Source organism: Ptychodera flava, chromosome 21 (assembly GCF_041260155.1).
Source record: "Ptychodera flava strain L36383 chromosome 21, AS_Pfla_20210202, whole genome shotgun sequence".
Lineage (NCBI taxonomy): Eukaryota > Metazoa > Hemichordata > Enteropneusta > Ptychoderidae > Ptychodera > Ptychodera flava.
Window position 1 is genome coordinate 35,847,130 of NC_091948.1, and position 26,293 is coordinate 35,873,422.

Here is a 26,293-nt window from a genome sequence, read left to right on the forward strand (position 1 = left end):
TGAAATAAACAAATTTGTATTTTTAAGACAATTTTGTGATTTTTGGTCAAGAAAACTTGTCCTCAAAATAACTTGTCTGAAAGCTTTGTAATTTGGTACAAAAGTCCTGAGGGATGTTATGAGATAAATTTTCTGCTCAAAGTGTTGGGAAGCCCCCAAATTTTTATATTTTAGGTAATTTTCTCAGTTTGTGACCTTAAATGACCTTCACCAACCCAGGATATGTTATGAGACAGTTTCAAAGGCTGTGGACATAATTTTGTCATATTTGGTATCGATATGTAGTAAATACGGCTAGTTTTCAATCGGACTCGAACCCACAACATACGGCATCAGTCGCCTAGCGGAGAGGCAACAGAGAGAACCGCTCGACTAAATCTCCACTCCCATAAGAAAAGTGGTTCAATAGCCGGCTAAGTTTTTACATTTTTCTGACTGAGACCGCTCCACATGTTGTAGAGTTCGTGAAGCACTCGCGCACACTCACTCACGCACATCGCACATACAAACTTTATCGAAGCGAAGCAACGAATACATCGCTTTTAACTGGGCAAACGATAGCCTCGGGGACAATTCTGTCCACCAGTAGAGCTATCAACCCAGGGTAGAAAATACGGCCAGCTGAGGTGAATTTTTTCATTGCGGATCAATTTTTGCAACATTTCCAAGTAAGACACACAAGAACTGATGAGAAATTTGGATCCAGGATAATTCCAGATGTCGTAATCACCCCCACAGTGGAAGGCATTTCACTATCTGTAACTAATTTAAGTGCTATTTACATTCGAATGATAGCACTCATAGCATTAATTAAAAAATTCCCAAGGTTGTAAATATATTTTCTGCCATCTGGCCTTATGTAAACATGATCAACAAAGCGATGGAACATTTGATATTCAGGAGGGGTAAGGTCTAGAAGATTAATGAGGTAGCATTACTTTTTACCAGATCCCTTGTACATTTTTTTCCTACTCTTTATTTTTTCCTCATTCTTCTAACCTTTTCTTTTGTCAAGCCTTCTCTTACTAATTTTTTTTGTTGACAGTTGCTTACATATGTAGGATCTGCTTGTCCTATTGCTATAGAAGTTGATATGCATGTTGCTAAAGATGACCTCCAGTACCTAAGTTGCAGACCTTATTTGCTTTTTTTCATTCTTGTTTTTCTGGTTTAAATATTTCTTGAATGGACCAATTCAAACCGAATGTGAGCACACTGTCCTTGACAATATTTTTTAGTTTTGGGGCAATTTTTCCTTTTTTTGTCAAAAAATAATACTACTGATCTGGTAGCTTTGATAGTTGGTGTACAGATTCCTAGGGTTTATGTTAATAAGATATATTGAAATAAGGATGAAATCTGCAATTTTGTATTTTGGGAGCAATCATTTTGGTAAAAAAATTTCAAAAAATTTGTTTCTCAAAATTTACCAGTCTTATGGCTTTGATTTTTAGTAAACAGGTTCCTAGAGTTCATGTTAATATATGATATATTGAAATCAGGTTGAAATCTGGAATTTTGAATTTTTGGGGCAATTTTTGCCATTTTTGGTCAAAAATTTGTTTCTCGAAACCCACGCTTTGATATTAAGTAGACATGCTCTGACAGATGATTTTATAAATATGCTCAAATTATGATAAAATCTTTAATTACCATAGGTATTTTTGCAGCTATTTTTGCCATTTTGGTCAGGCCAACCTTAAGTGAACTTGCAAAGAGTCCTCCTTCATCAACACACGCGTCACAAAAAGTTATTCTCTACATAACATAAACCAAACTCTATCAACTGCTTGATCGCTTCTTTTGAATTTTCAGAGAAATATCTAAAATTTTGTGTTTTGGTAAAGTTTTTAGCTCCTATATATGCATATGTACCGGTATATATGCAAATGGGAGGTATTCTTATAAGGTGGCAAAATGACATCTGTGTGTGTATATATGTGTGTACCGGGATGTATGTATGGATGTATGTTAAGATCAAAAACATGAAAACCGCAACACCCAGAATCTTCAGATTTCGTACTGAGGGGCATTCTAGGTTGGAGATGTGAATTTGTTCAAATCAAGATGTTGTGTAAAAAATATGCAAATGAGATACAAAAAAAGTGAACATCCGTGAAGATGATGCAACTCAGGAACCATTGGGCAGAATGTGTTAATATTTTGTGCGTAGGTAGCATCAATCCTTTGTGAAACTGTGAATTTTACAGGGATATCTTTCATTAGCTCATATTTTGTTTTATATATAAATACCACAAAGAGCTTATATGATGAGTCTGAGTGGGGTCTGTATGTCTGTATATTTGTGGGTATGTATGTGCGGATGTATGTCCATCACACACAAAGGCTCCCATACCGCCAAAGCTACCGTCTCAGTATTTGGTGTACAGGTAGATGTAGGGGCTGAGATGTGAATTTGTTCAAATGAACACATCAGTGTCAAAAATGTGCAAATGAGGTAAGAAAAAGGGAAATACTGCAAGTGTGCAGGAGTGGTGGCAGTGAACTGAATCAGCCCACACATCTGAATAAGAGGATTTTGACCTTTAACCTATTTGTATGCAGGGTACCTATTATGTTTTGGAGTGGTAGCAGTAACTGAAACAGCTAATTGGTCATTTCCTGTCATTGTTTAGGAACTGTGACATATTAACAGATCTGCTGAAACCATGGATGTCTATTTTTGTACATCCATGGTAGAAAGATTCTCTGCTGTGCATGTTGCTAAAGTTGACCTTCAGTACCTAAAGTTTCAGACCTTATTTACTTTTGTCATTCTTAATTTTCTGGTTTAAATATTTCTTGTTGTTTTTCTGCTTGTACTGTGCAGAAATTGTCATAACATCAACGTATAATTTTCCTGCACTGAACAGATAGAAATAACTCTTATTGATGATCATTGGTATGTACCAATTCTGATCAAATTTGAGCGACACCGTATAATTGCAGTATTTTTTTATATTATTAAGACTTTTGGGGGTAATTTTATACCTACTGGAACTAAAAGTATATATAATGTGGTGATTTGGTAGGCATTTGATATGGTAAACTGTATTTGGTGTTGCAATGCAATAAAAAAATCATTAGAAAACATAGCTTAGGTGATTTTAGCAGGTTTGGTTTCCAACAAATATATTACAAAATTTTTGCAAGGTTATTAATAGTTGACACACTTCCTGCCATGTGGTCATTGTATATCTCATGCAAAGATGGTCAATACAAAGGAGTGGTCACTATTTGATATCCTGGGGGGGGGGGAGAGTCCTGGCTGATTTTGAAAAAAATTCCAAACAAATGTCAATAAAAAAATCAGGTAGAGAAGATTTGACAAAAAGAAAAGGTGCGAGAGTGGGAAAGAATGTACAATGGATCAGATAAAAAAGATAATATACCCGGTACGTGTACCTCGTCAATCCTCCAGATACCCCCCCCCCCCCAACGTAATATCAAATGGTCCACCCCTGATGTATTTTTGCATGCAATTAATCATGCAGTGTATATTAGTTTAAGATGTCAAGCTAGGTAAGGATTTGAAAGGAAAAGTCAAGTTCGCCACAATTAAATTTCTTAAGTTGATCTCTTGTGTCGTCATCCTTGTGTAATTGGTTAAGTTTGTAAGTTGTTCCAGATGTGGATGCGCCAGTTGTACTGGAAGAAAACAATGTTTACTTTTCCCTGTAGGGTTTCTGAGTTAATGATTGTATCACTGTGATTGTATGTTGAAATATCTTCATGTATCTGGTGTATGGGCAAAATGTAAACATTGGTTGCATGTTATGTATTTCAGTCTATGTCAAATATTGTAAATGAAAAATCAAGAACACTTTGCTGTGTGCTTGTAAATGATAACATATTTGTCAATACATAAACTGCCTTGCAGATTGATTGTCTTAAAATTATCACAGAAGTAGAAAAGGAAAAGAAACTAATCAAATTGCTGTAACATATTCACCCTGAGTGCCTGTAGGCCTATATTTAACCATTTTATCATTACATTCAGCTGTTTGTTATATCTTTATCATTCTCCATCGGCCAAGGCACACTTGAGGGCCAATGTTATCACTCTGTGCCAGTCTGTATATGTCAGTCTGTCTGTATGTATATCCATGTTTCATACAATTGTTGGCTTGTTTTGATAACTATATGGGAGCGTACAGTGACATTGTCACTATTTTTTGGCTTTTTTACACAGGATGCACAAAGTGCCATTCCAAAAGGTACACTATTGGCTATTCTGATAAGTACTACAGTGTATGTTGGAATGGCAGTAATGTTGGGCTCGTGCGTTATACGAGAAGCTACTGGATATATTGAAGACATGGTTAGCGGGAATTTTACAACCTTGTGTTCAAATGAGACATGTGATTATGGACTTCTCAATGATATGCAGGTAATTGACTTTCAGTTCCAATATGTCTTTCTGTCTGTCACTATGCCTATCCCTCCTTTTATTTGTCTATCACAAGCAAACATTTGTGATCCACAAGTGTTATCATCATTGACATAGAAAAACTCTGCATAATCAACATCAACAAGGACAGCCTTCTCAGCAAAAGGTCAGAACTAATGCCTCTAAATGTCACCGACAAAACAAATTTTACTCAATGAACTACACGTGTGAACCCACATAGAAAATGGGTGTCACCAAACATTATATGTATGCTGGGAGCAAGAATCCCTCAGTTGTCTGATGGTTGCATAGAGCGTGAAACTCAGAGTCACAACTCAGTTACTTTGTCTTGTCAACCCTGAAGTATAAATTGCTCTGTGGAATGATTGCATCGAGCACTATCTCAACCATAGAGTACACCCAAACCTACCTGTATATATTGACGCTACTTCTAACAAGCATCATAAATAAAGACAGATGTATAACACTCAGCAAGTTAATTTTAGAAAACCAAAAATGGCTGAATGAGTTTAGAGAATACGTTAAACCCAGAATTAGAACAAACAAAACCATGTGCGCAAACTTGTATAGAAATACATGTATATTGTATTTCCACATGCATTTGTTTGTACCGCTATCAAGTGATCATTTAGGCGTACTGAGTCCGTAAACACATGACATCCTTTTTATTCTGGAGTAGAACCATTATTATAATGTTCATGAAAACGTTAAGGCAAGAGCAAACTATTTAAACTATATAAGACGGCCAATAACCTGGCATCTCAACACAACATAAATTGATGAATTTCTGGGACAGTATATCTTTGATAAGCAATGTGTCAACTCTAACCAAAGCTCAGTGCTTCCTAAAAATGTTCTACCCTTGAGATTTCATATATTATTGTGAGGGCGCAGTAAGCTGTAAAAGCCTTTCATACTTTTTTCTCTTGGTTGTGCATGTATTTACCACAATCCATTGCCTGAAGATGAAAACAGGGAAGGCACAGCACTGTTGATAGTCGATCTTCTTTGTGGCAAGTCATCTTGTCACTGCTAATATTCTATCTACTGATAATGTATTGAGTTTATTTCTCTTCCAAAGGACTTTGCTATTGCATAAATAGACTTTTCATAAATTGAATTTCACTGATTTTGCTCAAAACTACTATGCAATTTCCAGTTTCACACAATATCAAATTTAATGAAATCCACTTCAAAGTTACATAAACTGTGAAAACATCTGTGTTTTTTATCCTTGCTTGCACCAAATCAATTTTGATTTAATCTTTAACTCACTGAAATCTTTGTGAAAATCAGACATAAACTTAAAGATGACCAATTTGACATTGTATGGTGGGTGACTCATAATAAATTTGAATTTTTCATTTGTGCAGGTTGTTCAGTTGGTGTCTGCATGGGGTCCAATCATATATGCTGGCGTCTTTTCAGCTACATTATCATCTGCTCTAGCTAGTATGGTTGGAGCTCCAAAAGTGTTCCAGGTGACAAATTGTTTTCTTATATTTATAATATTGAAAAAACAGTCATGTGAAGATGCCAAGTATAAGTAGTTGTTGTTCTCAATTTTTGGTCACATGAATGACGCTATAAAACTTTTAGGGACCGTTCAGTTTTTACGGCCTGGGGGGGGCCTGCAAAATCTTGTCGCCGATGTTCAAAAAAATATAGACCCCCCTGCATTTTTCGTGAAAAAAAGATGACATCCCCCCCCCCTTTTGTCAGACGAAAAAATTTGATGACCCCCCTCCCCCACGGCTGAAAAATAACCAAAACCCATATGTCAAATTTACCCGCACGGTTTGGATTTGAACTCCGGTACAGTGCGCACTTTATCCGTGTAGCAGAGATGCCAGTGCACAAACTTCTCAGTCACATTCATGCAAGTGTCTGTTAATTAGGACAACTGTAAGGCAATTTTTAACTTCATTTCCATAGACAACTTATTTCCATCACACTGTTATGCAAATTCCCCATTTTGTCTCAGTGCTACCATTCAGGATCGCGAGCATGTAAATGGTCTTTCAAAGATGAGATAGGCACTCAACCAGACACTACTGTAATATGAGTTGGCCACCGAAGGCAGCCCGCTGCTTATTGTAGTGGGTTGGCAAAGTCCGGGCCTGTTGGTAAAGAGGGTCATGGGCCACACGTCGATCATGGGCATTGCACGAAGTAAACCTAATTGTAGTGGGCCAACAAAGGCGTCCGCCCGTTAAGAGGGTAATGCGCCATTCCATAAAGTCAAGTAAAGAGGGTTGATCATGGCCATGGCATAAAGTGAACTTTTTGTAGGTATTATGTTTTTGAAAATGTGGTGACCCCCCTTTCCTACCAGTCAAAAAGCGATGACCCCCCCCCCCCCTTTACCGATTCCAAAATTACAATGACCCCCCCTGGATTTTGCCCCCCCCCCCCCCCCCCGGCTGTAAAAACTGAACGGTCCCTTAATATTACATGCCTCATGTAATAATTGTCACTGAACGTTAAGGCCGGGCTCCATGGCATCAGGCAAATTGTCACTTACCCTCAGGCATACAGTTTCTTGTTTAGGCTATAATATGTACGGCTAGTTTTTAATCGGGTTCGAACCCACAACATACGGCATCAGTCGCCTAGCGGAGAGGCCACAGAGAGAACCGTTCGGCTAAATCTCCACTCCCAAAAAAGAGTGGTTCAATAGCCGGCTAAGTTGTTACATTTTTCTGACTGAGACCGCTCCACATGTTGTAGAGTTCGTGAAGCACTCACGCACGCATGCTCACAATCACACATCGCACATACAAACTTTATCGAAGCGAAGAAACAAATTCATCGCTTTAAGGTAAAGGGCGACGAATTCGGACGCGCACACGCTTTAGAACGTTTCTGCGCAGATTTAACTCCAGCCTGTCGCAAATGGGTTACTTTGTAGCGCATGTATTTTAACATCACCTGTCATTGTTGAAATTGTGCTTTTACCTAATTTTTTGACCCAGTCTCTTAGAAATACATGTGACCTATAACCTTGTCATATTTTGACCCCCTAAGAAGCTGGTTTTTATTCAATATGAGCGAAAAATTAACATTTCTCTCCCATTTACATGGCGCATATTACCCATTCACCTGGAGATATTGTAAAAAGTAGCGTGGTGACACCCTTTTATTAAAAGTGTAAACTAAATGGTATTATGTCAGGATTTTATTCGCCAAGTTTGGTCAAAATGACACCATTCAAAGCGACAGGAAGAAAGTTCGAAAATTATGTAGTGATATAATTTCGATATCGTCATTTTGTAATCGATACTTATGTAAAAATTTCTTTACAAACATCATAAAAACTATACATTCGATAGATATGGATCTTAATTCTTGGTATTTATTAAAATTAACTCATTTGCTAAGCGTTATATAATTGCTTTCTTTAGTTTAAGTGAATTATATCATTTTTATTTATTTCTAACGACGCCATTTTAACGTCCGTTTCCATGGAAACGAGCATGGTGACCCCCATTTTTTATTTTATTTTTGCACTTGCACAACTTCCAACAATATTTGTGCAAAGTTTCAAGAAAATGACACCACAACTTAATTTTGACGTAATTCGTAGTACTTCACCTTAACTGGGGGAACGATAACCTCGGGGACAATTCTGTCCACCAGCAGAGTTACCAACCCAGGGTAGAAAATACGGCTAGTTTTTAATCGGGTTTAATATACCATGATTTCTTTTATGATAGAATTCAATTGTTAATACAACGTCATTATTTTGCCAAGAAAATCTGTAAGTTAAAAACCCCAGTAAGAAAAAATTGGCAACTTTGTTTGTCGTTAATACTTCTGTTATTTTTAGCTCCAGTTTCTGTTATGTGGAGCTTATCAGATAATTGATTGTCCGCTATCTTCTGTCATCTATTGGCATAGGCAGCGGTAGTGACAATGGTTATCTTTTCATTCCGAGCTTCTTTTATGAAACAACTAGTTTGATTGGTTTGACATTGCTACGCAGGTTGCTAGGGGTGCCTCAGTAAGGTTTGTTCAAATTATCGGTGAATTTGTGTTTTGAGGGCAATTTTTCTGGTTTTGCTCCGAACATCTCCCTTGAAACTGCTAGTCCAATTGCTTTGAAACGTGGTATTGCCATACATTTTAATTGTGAAGAAAATCAATAAAACAGCTTTTCCACTTGTCTTTATTAGTCCCCACGGACACCGTCTGGGGGGACTCATAGGTTTGGTCATGTCCGTGCGTGCATGCATGCGTGTGTCTCTGCGTGCGTCCGTACATCCGTTCACGCAGATATCTCAGAGACGCCTGGAGCGATTTCATTCAAACTTGGTACAAGAATTATCACGTATGCCATACATATGTACGTCCATTTGTTTTACGATCCGATTCAATATGGCCATCTGGCAGCCATTTTGTTTCCTGTATTTGATGTCAGTGCATATGTTCACGCAAATTTCTCAGTGATGCTAAGAGCGATTGCATTCAAACTTGGTACATAGATTACTCTATATGTTATACATATGCACATTGATTTTTCTTTTGATCTGGTCTAAAATGGCTGCGTGGCGGCCATTTTGTTTCCTATATTTTACGACTGTGCGTTCGTTCACGTAAATTTCTCAGCGATGCCAGGCGCGATTACATTGAAAGTTAGTACCTATGTTAATCCCTATCACATATATATGCACGCTGATTTTTGTAATGATTCGATCATAAATGGTTGTGTGACAGCCGTTTTCTTTCCTGTATTGGATATCCATCCACAGGGTCCCCAGGTATGATCCACAGGCGTTCCAGGATGATATTAATATTAATGCTGTGTCCATGCATAGGGGCTCATAAATGCAGATATCTGAGTTATTCCTGTGCCAATTCTTTTTAGTCTTCGTCCGCAGGGACTTATAGATTGGGTCCCGTGCGTCCGTCCATGCGTCCTCAGCGTTTCTCAGACACTGCTGAACCAATTTTGTTCAAACTTGGCACAAAGGCATAACACTATGGCCTACATATGCATGTAGAATTATATTGCGATACAATCCAATATGGGCGTGAGGCGGCCATTTCGTTTGCGATTTTTCGTGTCTTTGAACCATAACTCAAACATCCTTGAACCGATTCTGTTCAAACTTGGCACAAAGGCATAACACTATGGCCTACTTATAAATATTGCAATACGATCCAAAATGGGTGTGAGACGGCCATTTTGTTTGCGATTTTTCGTGTCTTTGAACCATTAACTCAAACATCCTTGAACCGATTCTGTTCAAACATGGCACAAAGGCATCACACTATGGCCTACATATGCATGTCGCATTACATTGCGATACGATCCAATATGGGCGTGAGGCGGCCATTTTGTTGTGATTTTTTCATGTCTTTGAACCAAAACTCAAACATCCTTGAACTGATTTTGTTCAAACATGGCACAAAGGCAAAGCACTATGGCATACATATGCATGTATCAATTAACCTTGCGATAGGAGCCAATATGGCTGCAGAACTGCCATTTTGTTGGAATTTGCATGTCTTTGAAGCTTAATTCAAAGGTCATTACACCGATTTTGTCCAAACTTGCCACAAAGATCATGCACTATGGCATACATACATGTCAATGTACTTCGTGACATGTTCCAATATGGTTGCCAGATTGTCATTTTTCCCAAATATCGCTGCCAGATGGTCATTTTTGGATTTCTTCATGTCTTTGAGGCTTAATCATATGCAAATATTCCTTATCCAATGTTGTTGAGACTTGGTACAAAGATAACGTACTATGGCATACATATGCATGTCTACTAATTTTGTGCTATGATCCATATGGTCAATAGACAGCCATTCCACCAAACCATGTGTATAGTATATGTGCCATCATGACACTAGAGGCAGTGAGGGCATCGTTATGTGTGATGTAATCAAAAGTTCCTTCAATGGTTATTACCGGCAGAGATGGGTCAATTTTATTGAACGTTCCTCAGATTACTTTAATATGCAAGTCACAGGCCTGATGCACCCGTTGCATCAATGTCATTCCACAGCAACCTAGACCACAGCTACCTAGACACCAAAGCTTATAACAAAATGGACAAGCGGGGACTGTGTCATCAACGATGACTTGTTAAACTTGGTACAAGGATACTACACTATGGCATACATATGCAGGTCTATTTATATTACTGTGGCATGCATAATTAGGTCTAATTTGCATAATTCGAGATTAAAGCGCTGTTTCTGGTACAACTGTACCAAATTTGATGAAACTTTGTGCAGATGGTTTTAGTCCGAACGGACACCATCCTGGGGGATTTATAGGTTTGGTCATGTCCGTGCGTGGGTCCGTGCGTGCATCCGTCTGTCCGTTCACGCAGATATCTCAGAGATGCCTGGAGCGATTTCATTCAAATTTGGTACAAGGATTATTTCATATGTTACACAGATGCATGTCGATTTGTTTTGTGATATGATCCAATATGACTGCCGTGTGGCCATTTTATTACAATTTTTTCATGTACAGAGCCATTACTCAGGCATGTTTCAACCGATTTTATTCAAAGTTGGTACAAGGACATTGACCAATGACATAGATATGCAAACCAATTTGTTTAGTGATACAAACCAATATGGCTGCCTTACGGCCATTTTGTTTCAATTTTTACGCTCCCATATATGCATATGTATATATGCAAATGGGAGGTATTCGTATAAGGTGGCAAAATGGCGTCTGTGTGTATGTAAGTATGTATGTATGTCTGTTAGTCCGTCCACATCAAAAACTACTAAACCGTAGCACCTACTGTCTTAGTATTTGGTGTACAGGTGCACCTAGGGGTGGAGATGTGAATTTGTTCAAATGAACATGTCAGTGCCAAAAATATGCAAATGAGGGGGAAAAAAAGGAAAAATCCTGCAAATGGCTAAAACTCAGTAAGCATCGGTCAGATTTGGTTGAAACTTGGTATGCAGATTTCTTTAGGTATTCTAAATTATGTGTGCAAAAATTGGGATGAAATTTGCATGGTTGTATTTTTAGGGTATTTTTTCCGTTTTTAGTCAAAAAATCTTGTTCTCTGAAATCGCTCGTCTGATTGCTATGAAACTTAATATTCATGTTCCTCAGAATGACCTCAGTCATGCTTGTATAAATTGTATTGATATTGTCATATTTGTAATTTTGGGGCAATTTTCCCAATTTTTGATAAAAAAATTTTTAATCAAAAAACTACTGATTTGATAGCTTTGATACATGTATTTGGTATACAGGTATCTAAGATTAATCTCAATATAATGTATTGAAGGTATGTTGAAACTGGCAATTCTTTTTATTTTGGGGGCAATTTTTAGTCCTTTGGGCCTTTGGCCCAAAGTACTAATGTGATGACGCGGCCTCTGTTGTTGCATACAGTGGGCCGTATGCTGTGGACGCAGGTATCTCAGAAACGCTTCAGTAACTTTTTCTGAAATTTGGTCTGGTGGTTACTTTGGCATGTATCTCAAACGGTCTTTTTTCTTTTTTTGATTGAATCATTTTAAAGTCACTTTTTTAGCTTTTTTGTGAAAACCACTATTTTCAATTTTTCCTCAAAAGCACTGATTTGATTATTGTGATATTTGGCATGGGTGTTCGTATAGTTGAAATGCCGTCAGAAATGTTCAAAATTTGGTGATACATGCCTTGTATTATTTTTAAACAATATTTTTATCCATTTTTATTTTATATTTACTTGAGTTTGACTCGCTTTCGTTAAAGCTACCGTCTGCGCATGCGCACAACTCTAGGACAAAATCTGAGTTGAAGAATCGAATCGGACGCCATCTTGTTTCTCGGTCTCGGCACAGTTTTTACTTTTTGAACGTTTCACTGTGTCTTTCAATATGTTCTATAGTTATGAAGTTGACAGTGATGCACTTTTGCGGCTGTCGTGTATTATTTGGTACGAAAGGCGCGTTTGATCGACTGAAGAATGATGGTACCGGCAGGCATATCAGTTCTACTGAGGAAGTAATCCACTGGCCCGCATAGGTCAGGGACTCACTTAAGGAGAACCACTTGATTTCTGGGGGGGGGGGTATGGAGGATTTTGAGGAAAAAAAATTGTCACCAGGTGAAATAAAAGAAAAAAATAAGCTGCTGTAATGGCTTGAGAAAAAAAATTCTCATAACAGACAGAAATAAAAAGAAGAATTGTCATTATGCAGTTGAAATGAGCAAAATTTTGGAAACTTCATTCTCATGTGTTCTTTGCTAGCATGCTGCCATAGGCAGCACAAATGTTTTTACCACAAGCAATTCTCATGTTTTTTTTTTCCCAGCACTTATGATATAAGCATTGACTACTTTACATCTCAGTGCACTCGATGTTTTCCTTCCCTTTTCTGACCCAAGAAATCATGTTTCAGGATTTCTGTTGCAATATCTCAATGGTACAGGCAATATCTAGATGGGACTATTTGACTTCTGTACATTGTGAAAATTTAAAACACAAGACAGGAGTCAATAAACTAGTGTAAAAACCAATATATTATTCTCTCAACATAAATATGTTAGAAAGATTACAAGTTGTCAAAGAAAAATTGAGGAACAACAAATATAATGAAGTACAATGTGTGAGCCTGTTTCTCTGACCACAAAAGATAACATCTCCCCTGAGAACTTAAAAGGAATTGACTGTTATAAAGAAAAGCAGGTATAGTACTGATCACTGTTGATTTGCCAAAAAAGTGTTCTATAATTTAAAGTTGTATATATACTAGACTTTCCATTTTGTTTTCATTCGTTGGAATGTAAAATGAATATATAAAACCATCCTGTGATATGTGAAACACTGGCTTAAATTTGAAAAATTGCACTGCTACTCCATTTGATAAAAAAAATTGATGCAGGTGTGACAGTTGAAATTTAAAAATGCTGTCTCTCTGACAAAAAAAGTTCCCATAACCACTTCCTGCATACCCCCCTGAAATCAAATGGGTCTCCCCTTAATATGCGCATGCGCATATAACAAGTTAGCTTTGTTTTGCAAGGACCAGCTCCTGGCCAGGACTTTGAAAAATCAAACCGACGCTGTCTTGTTTCTCGGTCTTGTGCGAATTTTGACGTTTTGAAGCTTTTAGCGTTTATTTGATGATATTTTGTAAATATGAAGTTCACAGTGATTGTATTTTTGTTGCTGTCATGTATTTTTTTGGCACGAAACGCTCCTTCGTTACCGGCGAATCCATTGCTTTAGCGAGGCAATCCCACCGGCGGCCCGTTAGTAATAGCTGGGTGAGAGCGAGGGAATTCGCTCTGTCCTTCTACCTCCATGTCATAACAAACTAGCGTCGTTTTATGTTGATGTACTGTCCTTTCGACACAGCGATAACTTAAGTTTTCTGTTGCTTATTTTGGGTAATTCGACAGTTGTGCATTGATTTTGACATCATTGTTGAAGACAGTGTGTGCTTTCGACTGTCGACAGTCCTCGTGCCTTCTTTTGACCGGATCCGGAGTCACTTGCGGTAGTAATCCAACGTAGGCGATCGAGCGCCGAAGGCGCAAGGTCGAGTGCCGAAGGCACGAGCTTGTATAAATACGGTACCGAAAGCTACGCGAGACCAAGCAGTACAAGCGACTGGCGAGAGTCTATGTCTGCTTTTGTTGACCAATTTACGCGCACTTCAGAATCACGGCATAATCCGACATGGTAATAGGGATTTTAGGTCACGTGACATTTGTGTTGAACGTACGCGTTCGATGCAGGTCTAGTCCGAACTTTCGTGTTAATTCTTAAATAGACCAAATAATCAGAGAAAATGAAACTGTAGTGTTGAAGATTATTATTTTAACTTCATTTTGGGAAATTTTCACTTTTGTACTACGATAAATGGCAAAGCAGCACGACTACAAACTCACGCGTACCGGCAATTTTGGCGTCCATTATGAGCGTTGTGCCGTGACCTCGAATGTCCCGCGAAGGAGATCGAACATATACCTCTTTGATAGGCTCTCCGCATGACTTATTCTGATCGCATCACTATTTTTTGGGGTTGGTACGAAAGTAGAGATCATGGGCATCATTTTGAGGGGGCAAACGTTAAAATCGGCCGAGAAAAACTCAATCTGTGATCAAACTTTGTGTTTTGGTTGTGTTTTTTTGAAAGAAAATCTTGATTTCCTTAAACGTTCGGCCCCAAAATTAATTTTAAAATTAAAACGTAATAATTTTAAAATTAATTTTATGATAAATATTAATTGTAATTCTGCAATAATTACGAGTCTGACGATGCGAAAAATGATGCTTAAGGCCCTTTTTAGCGAGTATGGTTTCACCCCAACTTTACATCCGGGCACTCCCAGGAATCACTGTCATACAAGTAATCGGCGCTTCGCCGCATGTTCTGTGTCAGGAGGTCTAAGCTGAGTTCCGACGTTCATGATTTTGCAGCTAGATTTGTCTGATTTCTTATCTAACGCAAGGATCTAGAGAAACATACTTTACCCTTTCAAATGTTATCTTGTTCGAAGTAGTTTGACTTCCGGGTGATATTTTTCGATAGACACTGGGAAGTTGTCAAGCCAGCACTGCACTGCAGTGTAGGCATACGCACGAGCACCACACTTTGCCGATACTATAGTGTACTGAAATTTTAGTTTCTATCTTTAGTTCACGAGAAGGGGACTATTTTGGTTCTCTCTGAAGAACAAGACCATAGATTATTAATTTGTTCTTTCCTCATTGATGGTGTCCCGGACTTTGAAAAAGTTGTATTTATACTGGTTTGTATTTCGGACCGCTGACTTCGACATGTTCGAGGGTCTATGTTATTTCCGGGGCAGCTTAACTTTGCATCCAGTTTAATGCAGTTGTTCATTCTATAAATGCGTGTTGCTGTTTTACGGCATTGACAAAGGGTTGAGAACGAAGTTTTTTTGACTTTTTGGAAAAGTTCATTGTTTTAACTTTAAATCGACATTAATCAGACATATTTCATAATCATTTAATAAAAGTTGTAATCACACAAAAAAATTAAAAAAAATCTAAAAAAATATTTTGTTAAATTTAAATCAAGTTCTGAAATGTCACAGGTATCATTTGATTGTTTACATGTATTGTTGTTTATTTGTTTACCTTGTAAATATAAATCTAAATAACTTTTTTCATATATGCAAAGTAAATATGATGGAATATGATTATCATATTTCTGTAGATGTTCACAATACATAATGCATACAGCGATCAATGTCACAGGTATCATTTGATTTTTTACCGGTATTGTTTTTTTGTTTACCTTGTAAACAGCATTCTAAATAACCTTTTCCATTATAAAAATTAAAAACCATTGAGCATTTCGTCAGCAATATCCGCAAAAAATTTCATCAATTTTCAATAAGAAATGCTTGAGTTATTGCAAAAAGCACAAGAAATTGCAATTCTAGTTTCCTCAAACAATGTTCAAAATGGGGTCACCTGGTGGTTATGATAACTACAGGTGTCTACCATGGCATAATTTCTAAATAGGAGAAAGTTTTTTTCAAATTCAACAGGACATATCTCTGCATGTACTGAACCGATTTTCATCAAACAAAATGCAATCAATTGGTCTTGAAGAGAGCTTTCTTTTGATATATAATTTATTATTATTGTAGCTGTCTATCAATTTCATGTAAAATCCCTAATGGTAATTTGGCATGATCATCAGATCATACATGATCCGAGATTGCACTTTAGCAAGGTCACGATAACTAATGTTGTTTGTTTCACTGTCGTTTAATACCTATATTTCCACTAAAAGACCATTAGAATTTCCTCCTGGCTACTTTGAAATCGTGCACTGGCATGCATGTAGTTGTCAACATCACTATGCTTGAATGTAGTAGACTCTTACTATGAATATATCGACTGTCACTGCATATTGCATATGTGTGCAAGTCACTCCATATCATATCAAAAAATGTAGTATTGCGATGTTTGAGCTGCCACAAGCCAGAATTTACAGTTTATGAGAAAGTTATCTTGCATGTAAAACTCAGTTCTACTGTGAACAAAATGCAAGCTATGTTGCATAACTATGGTGAATAACATAATATTTTGTACCTAAAAATCAGAAGGAAACAACCACTCAGACAAACTCTGGTCAGGATGATACTGTCCAATTTTAATATTTGTCTCTCGGCACACACTAGATACTCATGACTGTAAAACAACATTTCCATATAATTGTATATTCAGTTTTTATCACAACTGGAAGTTGTGATATAGAGGTGGTTTCAACCGGTGTTTGATGTCGTCCATTTCCGTAAACGACAAAAAGTCAAAAACTGCTGAACAGACTGCGTTGATATTTGATACCGATGCATAGATGGTTCCAAGGTTCCAATTCCGAAAAATGGAGCCAAACGGAGTGCCGGTTAGATAGTTTTGGGAAATTTCTAACCCCCCTTTTTATCTAATTGATTTTAGGGGTCTTTCATATATGTAGTTTTGGAATGTACACCAATCCTGCATTGTGGACTGTTTTATGAGTTGTTGAACAGAAATGAGGTTTTGATGAATGTTAGAAATATGCAGGATGGCTGATTCGAAGTATAAGAGATTTCTATGGTCTTTTGGGCATCAAAAGCATTAAAAAAAACATATTTCATAGTTTAGATCCTCACTTTTGAGATGACCCCAGGCATTTGTTAAGTAAACATCCTTGAGTCAATATACAGACTTTGACATTCCAGAGATTAAGTATCCACAACCTCACATGTTACAGTCTTTCACTACAATGGTATGGCCCAAACCCATTGTTATCAATGGAGAGTGTGGACCTGTCTACAGGAAATTGGGGTGAACTGGTTAGACAATGACATTACAAGTTGTAGGTTAGTTATCAAGGTAGCACCAGCATAGAGTCCTGAGCATCTGTCCATGTGTTCTCACAGCAAATTACAGGGAAAAAAATTATTTGAGAAGTTTCTCTCCTTTAAACAGAAGTATATTACAATTTAAACCTGTCATGGATGGATTGCTCTGAAATGATCTGAAACACAGTTATTGCCCATTAGTAACAAATCTACAGCAAGATTTATGTAAAGTTCATGAACTTACACAAGGTATTAGACAAAAGATGACCATGACTTTGCTACTTTTCAACATTTATTTCATTCAGATTTCCTCAGCTTAGTGTATAATTTTGTAATCTTAATTACTGTCAACTTAGCTTTACTAACTTACTCTAACCTCATTATTCTTACACTACTGTTATACCTTATAACCACAAAATTTCAAGAGATGCATATATGATTGTCACTTAACAAACAATTTACAAATATGTCTTCTGCTTTTTCTCCATATACATATACATGTCTCTTTTCTCATAAAATGAGCTTAAAATCACAATGTGAAAAATAGTCTTTCAGCTATATGTTGCTCATTGACTTCGTGGTCTGTCTAATTCACAGTGAGTGTGGTTGTTGATAAATGCCGATAATACTAGGCGGTCATTATGTCCAAGCGCCATTGGCGGCATTTTTTAACATAATGACCATAGGTCATTATCACATCTGGAAGTTGTGATATAGGGTTAGCTTCAACCAGTGGTGGACAGTGTCCATTTTCCGTAAACGACAAAAAGTCAAAATCCGCTGAACAGACTGCATTGATATTTGGTAGAGATATTCAGACTAATTCAAAGGTTCCGATTCCTAAAAATGGAGCCAAACGGAGCAGCGGTTAGATAGTTTTGGGAAATTTCTAACCCCCCTTTAACTAATTGATTTTAGGGGTCTTTCATATATGTAGTTTTGGAATGTACACAAATCCTGCATTGTGGACTATTTAATGAGTTGTGGAACAGAAATGAGGTTTTGATGAACGTTACAAATATGCAGGATGGCTGATTCAAAGTATCAGAGATTTTCATGCGCTTTTGGTAATAAAATTGATAAAAAACAACATATTTAATGTTTTAGATTTCTCTCATTTGTTATGACCCTTAACATTACAGACTTGATGACATAACTAGCTGCTGGACCTGTTTACTGGCGCATTGATTTAAAGACAAAGATCTTTTTATTTTGTAATAAGGACGTGTGATTTCGTAAAACATAGTCTATTAGCCTGGAAATGTGATTTTTGCGAATATTGCTTACCCCACTGACAAACAGTGTGGTTTTAAAATGGCTGGAATTCGCTACTTCGGGACTTTGTTTTCTGTGTGCATTTACTGACAAACTCCAAACCCGCAGCACCTACCAATTCAGTATTTCATGTACAGGTGTACCCAGAGATAGAGTAGTTTCACAATGTGCCAGTTGTGATCAAGTGCCATTGGCGCTATTTTTATATTTAGTTTGCTTTTCACCATATTCTATGTCCTTCCCTGCACTACATAATTCAAAATTAAATATTGTTTTTGGCCTATACGTACTTGAGGGGTAAGCTTATTTAGTCTCATACATTAAAGATGCACTGTTGACCTTCAGAGTCAAAACTTTTTATCATTGTATTGTAGATAGGTGTACACTCCAAATACTAAGTACAAGTGTGGTGAGTGTAACAAGCAAATGTTTTTTAGTCAATGGCCCAAATTTATTTTCTATTTGATGGACAAAAAATACATGTGTAATCAATGCCAACAATCCAGTTTAAGTAATTTGGTTTAGATTAGCCATTGTCCATTATATTACAATAGTTTGTGGCTAAATTTTCTCCCCTTCTGTATCATATATAAGTTCACCGTTTCCTGTTTTAGATATTGTTGATCCTATTGAGTTCCATCTCTTATTCTTGATTCACTTTCATATTAACTTTCATTTATGTGCAAACAATTTGACTTTTTGCCAAATTTCACATTTATGGCAAATAATAAACAGTAAGGAGGCACAAAGGACGTCGGTGCCCCCGGGCCCCATGTTGCCTTTTTTGGTCAAAAAATTTTTCTCCTAAAACTTCTGTAGCTTTGATATCTAGTGTACAGGTTCCTAGGGTTTATGTTAATAAGATATATTTAAAATTAGGATGAAATCTGCAATTTTGTATTTTGGGGGGCAATTTTTCTCATTTTTGGTCAAAAAATTTGTTTCTCAAAATTTGCCAGTCTGATTGCTTTGATATTTAGTAAACCGGTCCTTAGGGTTTTTGTTAATAACATATATTGAAATTAAGTTGAAATCCGGAATTTTGAATTTTTGGGGCAACTTTGCGAAACTTTCAGTTGTACTGGGATATCTTTCATTTTGTATTTTTAAGATTTTTTTTGGTAATTTTATACCTACTGGAACTAAGAGTATATAATGTGGTGATTTAGTAAGCATTTGATATGGTAAACTGTATTTCGTGTTGAAATGCTGTAAAAAAATCCTGGCAGATTTTGAAAAAATTCCAAACACAAATGCCAATAAAAAATTCAGCCAGAGAAGGTTTGACAAAAAGAAAAGGTGGGAGAGTTGGGAAAAAAGAATGTACAATGGATCGGATAAAAAAGATAATGTACTTCATCGATCTTCCAGACACCATCCCTTATCAAATGGTCCACCCCCATGTATTTTTGTGCGCAAATAACCATGCAGTGTATTTTAGTTTAAGATGTCAAGTTAGGTAAGGATTTGAAAGGAATAGTCAAGTTCACCACAGTTTAACTTTTATCTCTTGTGTTATCATCCTTGTGTAATTGGTTAAGTTTGTAAGTTGTTCCAGATGTGGATGCACCAGCTGTTCTGGAAGAAAACAATGTTTACTTTTTCCTGTAGGGTTTCTGAGTTGATGATTGTATTTTGAAATTCCTCCATGTATCTGGTGTATGGGCAAAGTGTAAACATTGGTTGCATGTTATGTATTTCAGTCTATGTCAAATATTGTAAATGAAAAATCAAGAACAGTTTACTGTGTGCTTGTAAAGATAACATATTTGTCAATACATAAACTGCCTTGCAGATTGATTTTCTTAAAGATTATCACAGAAGTAGAAAAGAAGAAGAAACTAAACAAATTGCTGTAACATATTCACTCTCAGTGCCTGTATAGGCCTATACTTAACTATTTTATCATTACATTCAGCTGTTTGTTATATCTTTATCACTCTCCATGGGCTAAGGCACACTTGGGGTCAATGCCATCACTCTGTGCCAGTCTGTGTATGTCAGTCTGTCTGTATGTATGTATGTCCATGTTTCATACAATTGTTGGCGTGTTTTGATAACTATATGGGAGGGAACAGTGATGTTGTCACTATTTTTTCATATACAGAGCCATAACTAGGGCATATCTCAACCGATTTTATTACCTTCTCGTGTCTATTTATAGACAGAGAAGGTATTAGAGTTGAAAACCAATATGCTGCTGTCAAGAACTTCCGTCTGTCAAGACTTCCGTCTGTCAAGATCCGTTGACGTCATGCCATTGTGATGGGTCATATCATAAACTGGTAGGGGTGTTCATGGCTCAGGTTGAGGTGTGGGAGAACGATTTTGAGCTATGACAAAAATCAAAAGGGACTTAGCGGCATAGCCACAGTGTTAAGCCTTTCTCCAAGGTTTCTTAGTTGACTACAATCTATTACAGACTACTGAGCTGACGTTAGGGGTACTCACTTTGTGTTTGCTCACTCTGTGAGCGCTAGTGTTTGGTACTGAGTTGCGTGGATATCCCCTCATGGCCTCACGTGATCTGGGTCTGTTGCATAATCTGCAGAGAAGATCATATGCCTCCGAGTCTGAAAACTGTCATTGTGTAAGCCTTTCGGTATTTTCCTTGCATTTTTTCTCATTTAATTTTGCAAAATATCGGCGAGTACCCATATTTCAAGATAACCCTTTCTTTCCAATCGTTTCCTGGAGTTTCAGAGTCATATGAACGAAAATGAGTGAAAGTTTTAGACAGGAAAATCGGACGTCGGCCATGTTCAATGTTTACAGTACAATCAGAAGTTTACGTGGAGGAATTAACCAACAAACACTGTTCATGATGCCCGCCCTCTAGAGGCAGACCCTCCTATATGAAGTACCACATTTGATGCTTGTGGAAAGCTTGACCACACAATGGAGCATTTAAACTTTTAGAAAATGACAAACTGAATAAGAAGGTATTCAGAAAATGTCAATACTGAGGAAAAATGCGCAAATATTCAAAATAAACAGGTTAACTGATTGGTCAGCTATAAAAACAATGAAAATGTTTATGATCAAAAGTTTTTGAGATGCGCACATTTTAACAAATACAGAAATTATTAACATTATAAATATAAGACCAAACTATTTTTTCAGGGATGGGACAGGTTGGAAATGAGGGTGAGAGACAAAGGCACTCCTATTGCTGCATGTGGATGCAGCCACACCATTTCATTTACAGCATACTTATTCACTGTGTTGTGTTCAAGTTCCATATTGTACTGACTGTCATACAAGGATAAAATAAGCAAATCAAATCAAATTAGAAAAGGATCAATGCTGTTGTGTGGATTTTGCTGAACATGGCTGATATTTCACCCTATATATTTGGTATCCAGCAAAGGCATATTTTGATGTAAAGGCAAAATTAACACTACATTGCTGACAATATATTTTACCGTTTCTGCATGAATTTTCCTTTTTTAAATTATAGTATATTAGTACTTCAAACAGATTAAGTTATCGTGATTTCAACCCATAATTTAACATCACAAAGACTGTAATTCTGCCAATTTTTTTTGGTTTTTCAGTCATTTTATAAATTTTGCACTGCACAAGATGATTGAACAAATTGCAATGTTTGAATTTGTAAACTCAAAGAATAAAAATCCTTTGGTCACAAATTAAATTATTTTTTGAAAAGAAATTTACTCTTAAACACTTTTAGCATATATTCTTTACACGGTCATGTATTTCAAGGAAAATATGCCTATTAAAAACAGTAATTTCTTCACTTTCAATTTTTTTTCAATACTATTTTTATCAGCCATGAGGTTATACAAACACAAGACCAGATAAGCGTTTTTCATCATTTCCACAGGACTCTTTGGAAAATCCATTAAAAACAGTTAAAAGTGACTTGAAATGATCACTTGGTATACATTTAATTTACAGATGCCAGGTTGTGTATTTCACATGCACTCAGGTCAGTAAGGAAGTGCGTCATTACTATTTTGGACTGTTAATTCTTATTTCTGAATTGTTTAACTTTTTTCCACGTTGAACTATCTTTAGGCAGTTTATACTGTAGCTTAGAATTTTTTTGATTGATGTATTTAATCATCTTTTGGGTTCTTTGGGTCCATATCCCACCTCATGCCCCTACATCATCAACTATTTACCAACAACTCCATGCCAACAACCAATTACCTGACCTGGCCACACATTAGAGAAGGTACAGCGTCATTGACGGTATTTTTCAAACTTGGTACAAGGACATTGACCTATGTCATACATCTGCACGTCAATTTGTTTTATGATACGATCCAACATGGCTGCTAGGCGGCCATTTTATTACGATTTTTTCATGTACAGAGCCATTACTCAGGCATGTTTCAACCGATTTTATTCAAAGTTGGTACAAGGACATTGACCAATGTCATAGCTATGCACATCAATTTGTTTTGTGATACGATCCAATATGGCTGCTAGGCGGCCATTTTATTACGATTTTTTCATGTACAGAGCCATTACTCAGGCATGTTTCAACAGATTTTATTCAAACTTGGTACAAGGACATTGACCAATGTCATACATATGCACGTTAATTTGTTTTGTGATACGATCCAATATGGCCGCTAGGCGGCCATTTTATTACAATTTTTTCATGTACAGAGCCATTACTCAGGCATGTTTCAACCGATTTTATTCAAAGTTGGTACAAGGACATTGACCAATGTCATAGCTATGCACATCAATTTGTTTTGTGATACGATCCAATATGGCCGCCATGTGGCCATTTTATTACGATTTTTTCATGTCCTAAACTATAGCTCAGACATGTATCAAGCGAATTTATTCAAAAGTATTTTTATCACAGACCTAATGAAGAGGACTCTATCCTCGCTGAGGACCTGTAATCAAAGTACCCATTAACAAGTGGGGACTGTGTCATCAACGATGACTTGTTTTTGATATTTATGAACCCCGTAAATTCCTTTAGTTATTGTTTTCTCTCAAAAAAATGTTTTATATATCGTAGGGCATAAGGTTGCTTGTAAACATAAACATTACCCTAATAAGTGACCTGTACAACAGGAAGGATTGTTTTCTCCCAATTCCAAAGCCCTTTACACTACCGTTTAATTAATACATTCATTAGCAGTTGAACCTGAAGGGGATGGCTGATGCTGTCCCTCGTTTCTCTGAGTTTATTTTTGCATATGCAAGTACCTAATGAACAACAAAAATTCACAAAAATTTAGAAATTAAATTAGTCAAACATTACCAACCTTTTTATCTTCATTTGTTACAATTTTCTCATTTTTGGACAAAACATGGCTTTTATGTATCTGCTGGTCTTAAAGCCGCACTTTTCAATCCCTGGTTCTCGCATTAGTGGAGTTCTCCTCCCAGTCAAACACATAACAGTACGATATTTGATTTCTATAACATTAATTACACAAGCTGATTTAAATCTTTTGTCACCTTTTGCTAATCCTGCAAACAGAGCTTATATAACCGTTTGATTGACGGTAGGTTCAAATGGTGCCAATGGTCATTTATTCCCAAGCACCACACTCAAATTTCCTTAAATACGTCTTCCAGTCACGTTAGAATTTGAATATACCACTGAGTTCGATCAGCAGCAGCTTCGTGCTGACCGCTTGGCAGTCTGTCAGCGTTTTTGCGGTCGGAAAAACTAAACAGTGGCATTTCTGGAGCGTGTGCCCTCATGTTACCTGCTTGGCGTCCACTACACAATGAACGCCGCCATAGGTTGGCGCCCTTTTAAAGGGAGGCTCCGCCTTTAAAGCTTTCATATTTTGCATGGGTTTATGGTTTCTACCTTGTAAAGTTTACTCTGAATCAGGTATTTTCAGGGACTAGTTTGTGCCATTCACTGATGATATCTTGTTCCAGGATGAGGAGATAGTATCACTATATGGAACTGAAATATGAAACACCTAACCATCTGTTACTTACATTATTTCCTCTGATCATCGTTTTACTGTTGTTTTTTTAATAGGCTGTATGCAAAGACAAGATCTTCCCAAAAATTTACTATTTTGCCCATGGAAGTGGACCAAGCAATGAACCAAGAAGGGCCTACATATTGACTTTTTTCATAGCTGTGATTTTCATACTTATAGGTAAGCTTATTCGTTTCAAGGGAGAATAACTTGTTGCTGTTAGTAGGTATGCGGTTGAATTTGTGTCATTTTGTATGCCATCCTTTCATTTATAGAGTCTGACCTAGAAATTAAATACAACCTGGGCACATGACGAGCTAAACGAAATTTTGTAAGTTCTGTGTTTTTTTCCCTGACTTTTGACAGATTGTAGATGGATAAATGGATTGGAAAATGACTTTCAAAAATGAAAGTTGCTTTTAATCTCCTTCTTGGATTACTTATGCTGTGTACCAATGTGCTTACTTACACTGTTTGTATGTATGTAGTTATGTATGTATGACTGTATTTACGTATGTATGTAGATACGTACATTGTATGTATGTCTGTATGTATGTATGTACGCAGGTACATATGTATGGATGTAAGTATGTATCGGGTATGTGCATGTATGTATGTATGTACGTATGTAGATTCATACGTAGTATGTATGTATGTATGTACGTATACATGTACATATGTAGTATGTATGTTTGTATGTACGTACATATGAGTACATGTAAATATGTACGTAAGTAGATGTGTGCGTTCACTCATATCAAAACTCAAAAATCACAGCACCTACAATCTTAGTAACTATTTGGTGTACAGGTGCACCAAGTGGTGGAGATGTGAATTTGTTCAAATGAACATATCTGTCTCAAAAATATGCAAATAAGGCAAAAAAGGAAAAACCAAGCAAATTCCTAGAATTCTGTAACCACAGGTCAGATTTGGTTGAAACTTTATATGCAGGTTACTTTAGGTTATGTTAGTAAGGTGTGTAAAATTGTGGTGAAATTTGCTTGTTTATGTGTTTCAGGTAGCTCATAAGTTAACTAGTCGTGAGCTAATGTCTGTCTGTCCGCCTTGTTGGTGTGATAGCTGAAGAACGGCTGATTAGATCACAATCAAATCTGGTACATAGAATCAGTTAGCGAATTGCAAGAAGTGATTAGTTTATGGAGAATGTGGCTTGCATAATTTATGCTTATTACTCTCCCCAGACTGCGTCTGCAGGGACTTATAGATTGGGTCCTGTCTGTCCGTCCATCAGCAGCCGTTTCTCAGTCACCCCTAAGCCAATATTTTTCAAACTGTGTGCAAGGATAAAGTACTGTGGCAAACACATGCACGTCAATTTATTTCACGATTCGATCCAATATGGTTGCTGGGCGGCCATTTTGTTGCAAATTTTTCATGTTTTTGAACCATAACTCAACTATCCCTGACCTGATTTCCTTCAATGTTGGTACACAGATAAAGTACTATGGCATATATATGCAGATCAATTTATTTTGCAATACGATCCAATATACCAGCAGGGCGGCCATTTTGTTGCGATTTTTTTTTCATGTTTTTGAACCATAACTCAAGTATCCCTGAACCGATTTCATTCAATGTTCGTACACAGATAGAGTACTATGGCATATGTATGCGCGTCAAATTATTTTGTGATATGGACCATTATGGCTGCGGGGCGGCCATTTTCTTGTGACTTTTTCATGTTTTTGAACCATAACTCTCCCTGAACAGTTGATCTTGCCATGGAAAACACCAACAGCCATAACTTTACTGTCCCAAGTACACAAACATGACCCCCACAGACCAGTATCATGTGATTTCCGAATATTCAACAAATTCACCTCTTTCCCTGTA

General features: G+C 36.9%; 1 protein-coding gene across 5 annotated transcripts in view; it reads left to right on the forward strand.

Moving 5' to 3' along the window:
* LOC139122136 (solute carrier family 12 member 2-like) overlaps positions 1–26,293 on the forward strand; it is a 215,996-nt gene that overhangs the window by 66,314 nt on the left and 123,389 nt on the right. For 4 of the 5 annotated variants that reach the window (XR_011549408.1, XR_011549409.1, XM_070687546.1 and 1 more), the window contains 3 exons: positions 4,193–4,390; positions 5,785–5,892; positions 24,493–24,616. Coding sequence is in view for 3 of the 5 variants with exons in the window: in XM_070687546.1 (XP_070543647.1) it covers positions 4,193–4,390; positions 5,785–5,892; positions 24,493–24,616 (430 nt within the window). In the remaining 2 variants the exon portion in view is untranslated. The remainder of the gene's footprint in view (positions 1–4,192; positions 4,391–5,784; positions 5,893–24,492; positions 24,617–26,293) is intronic. The other variant, XM_070687547.1, reaches the window with a different exon arrangement.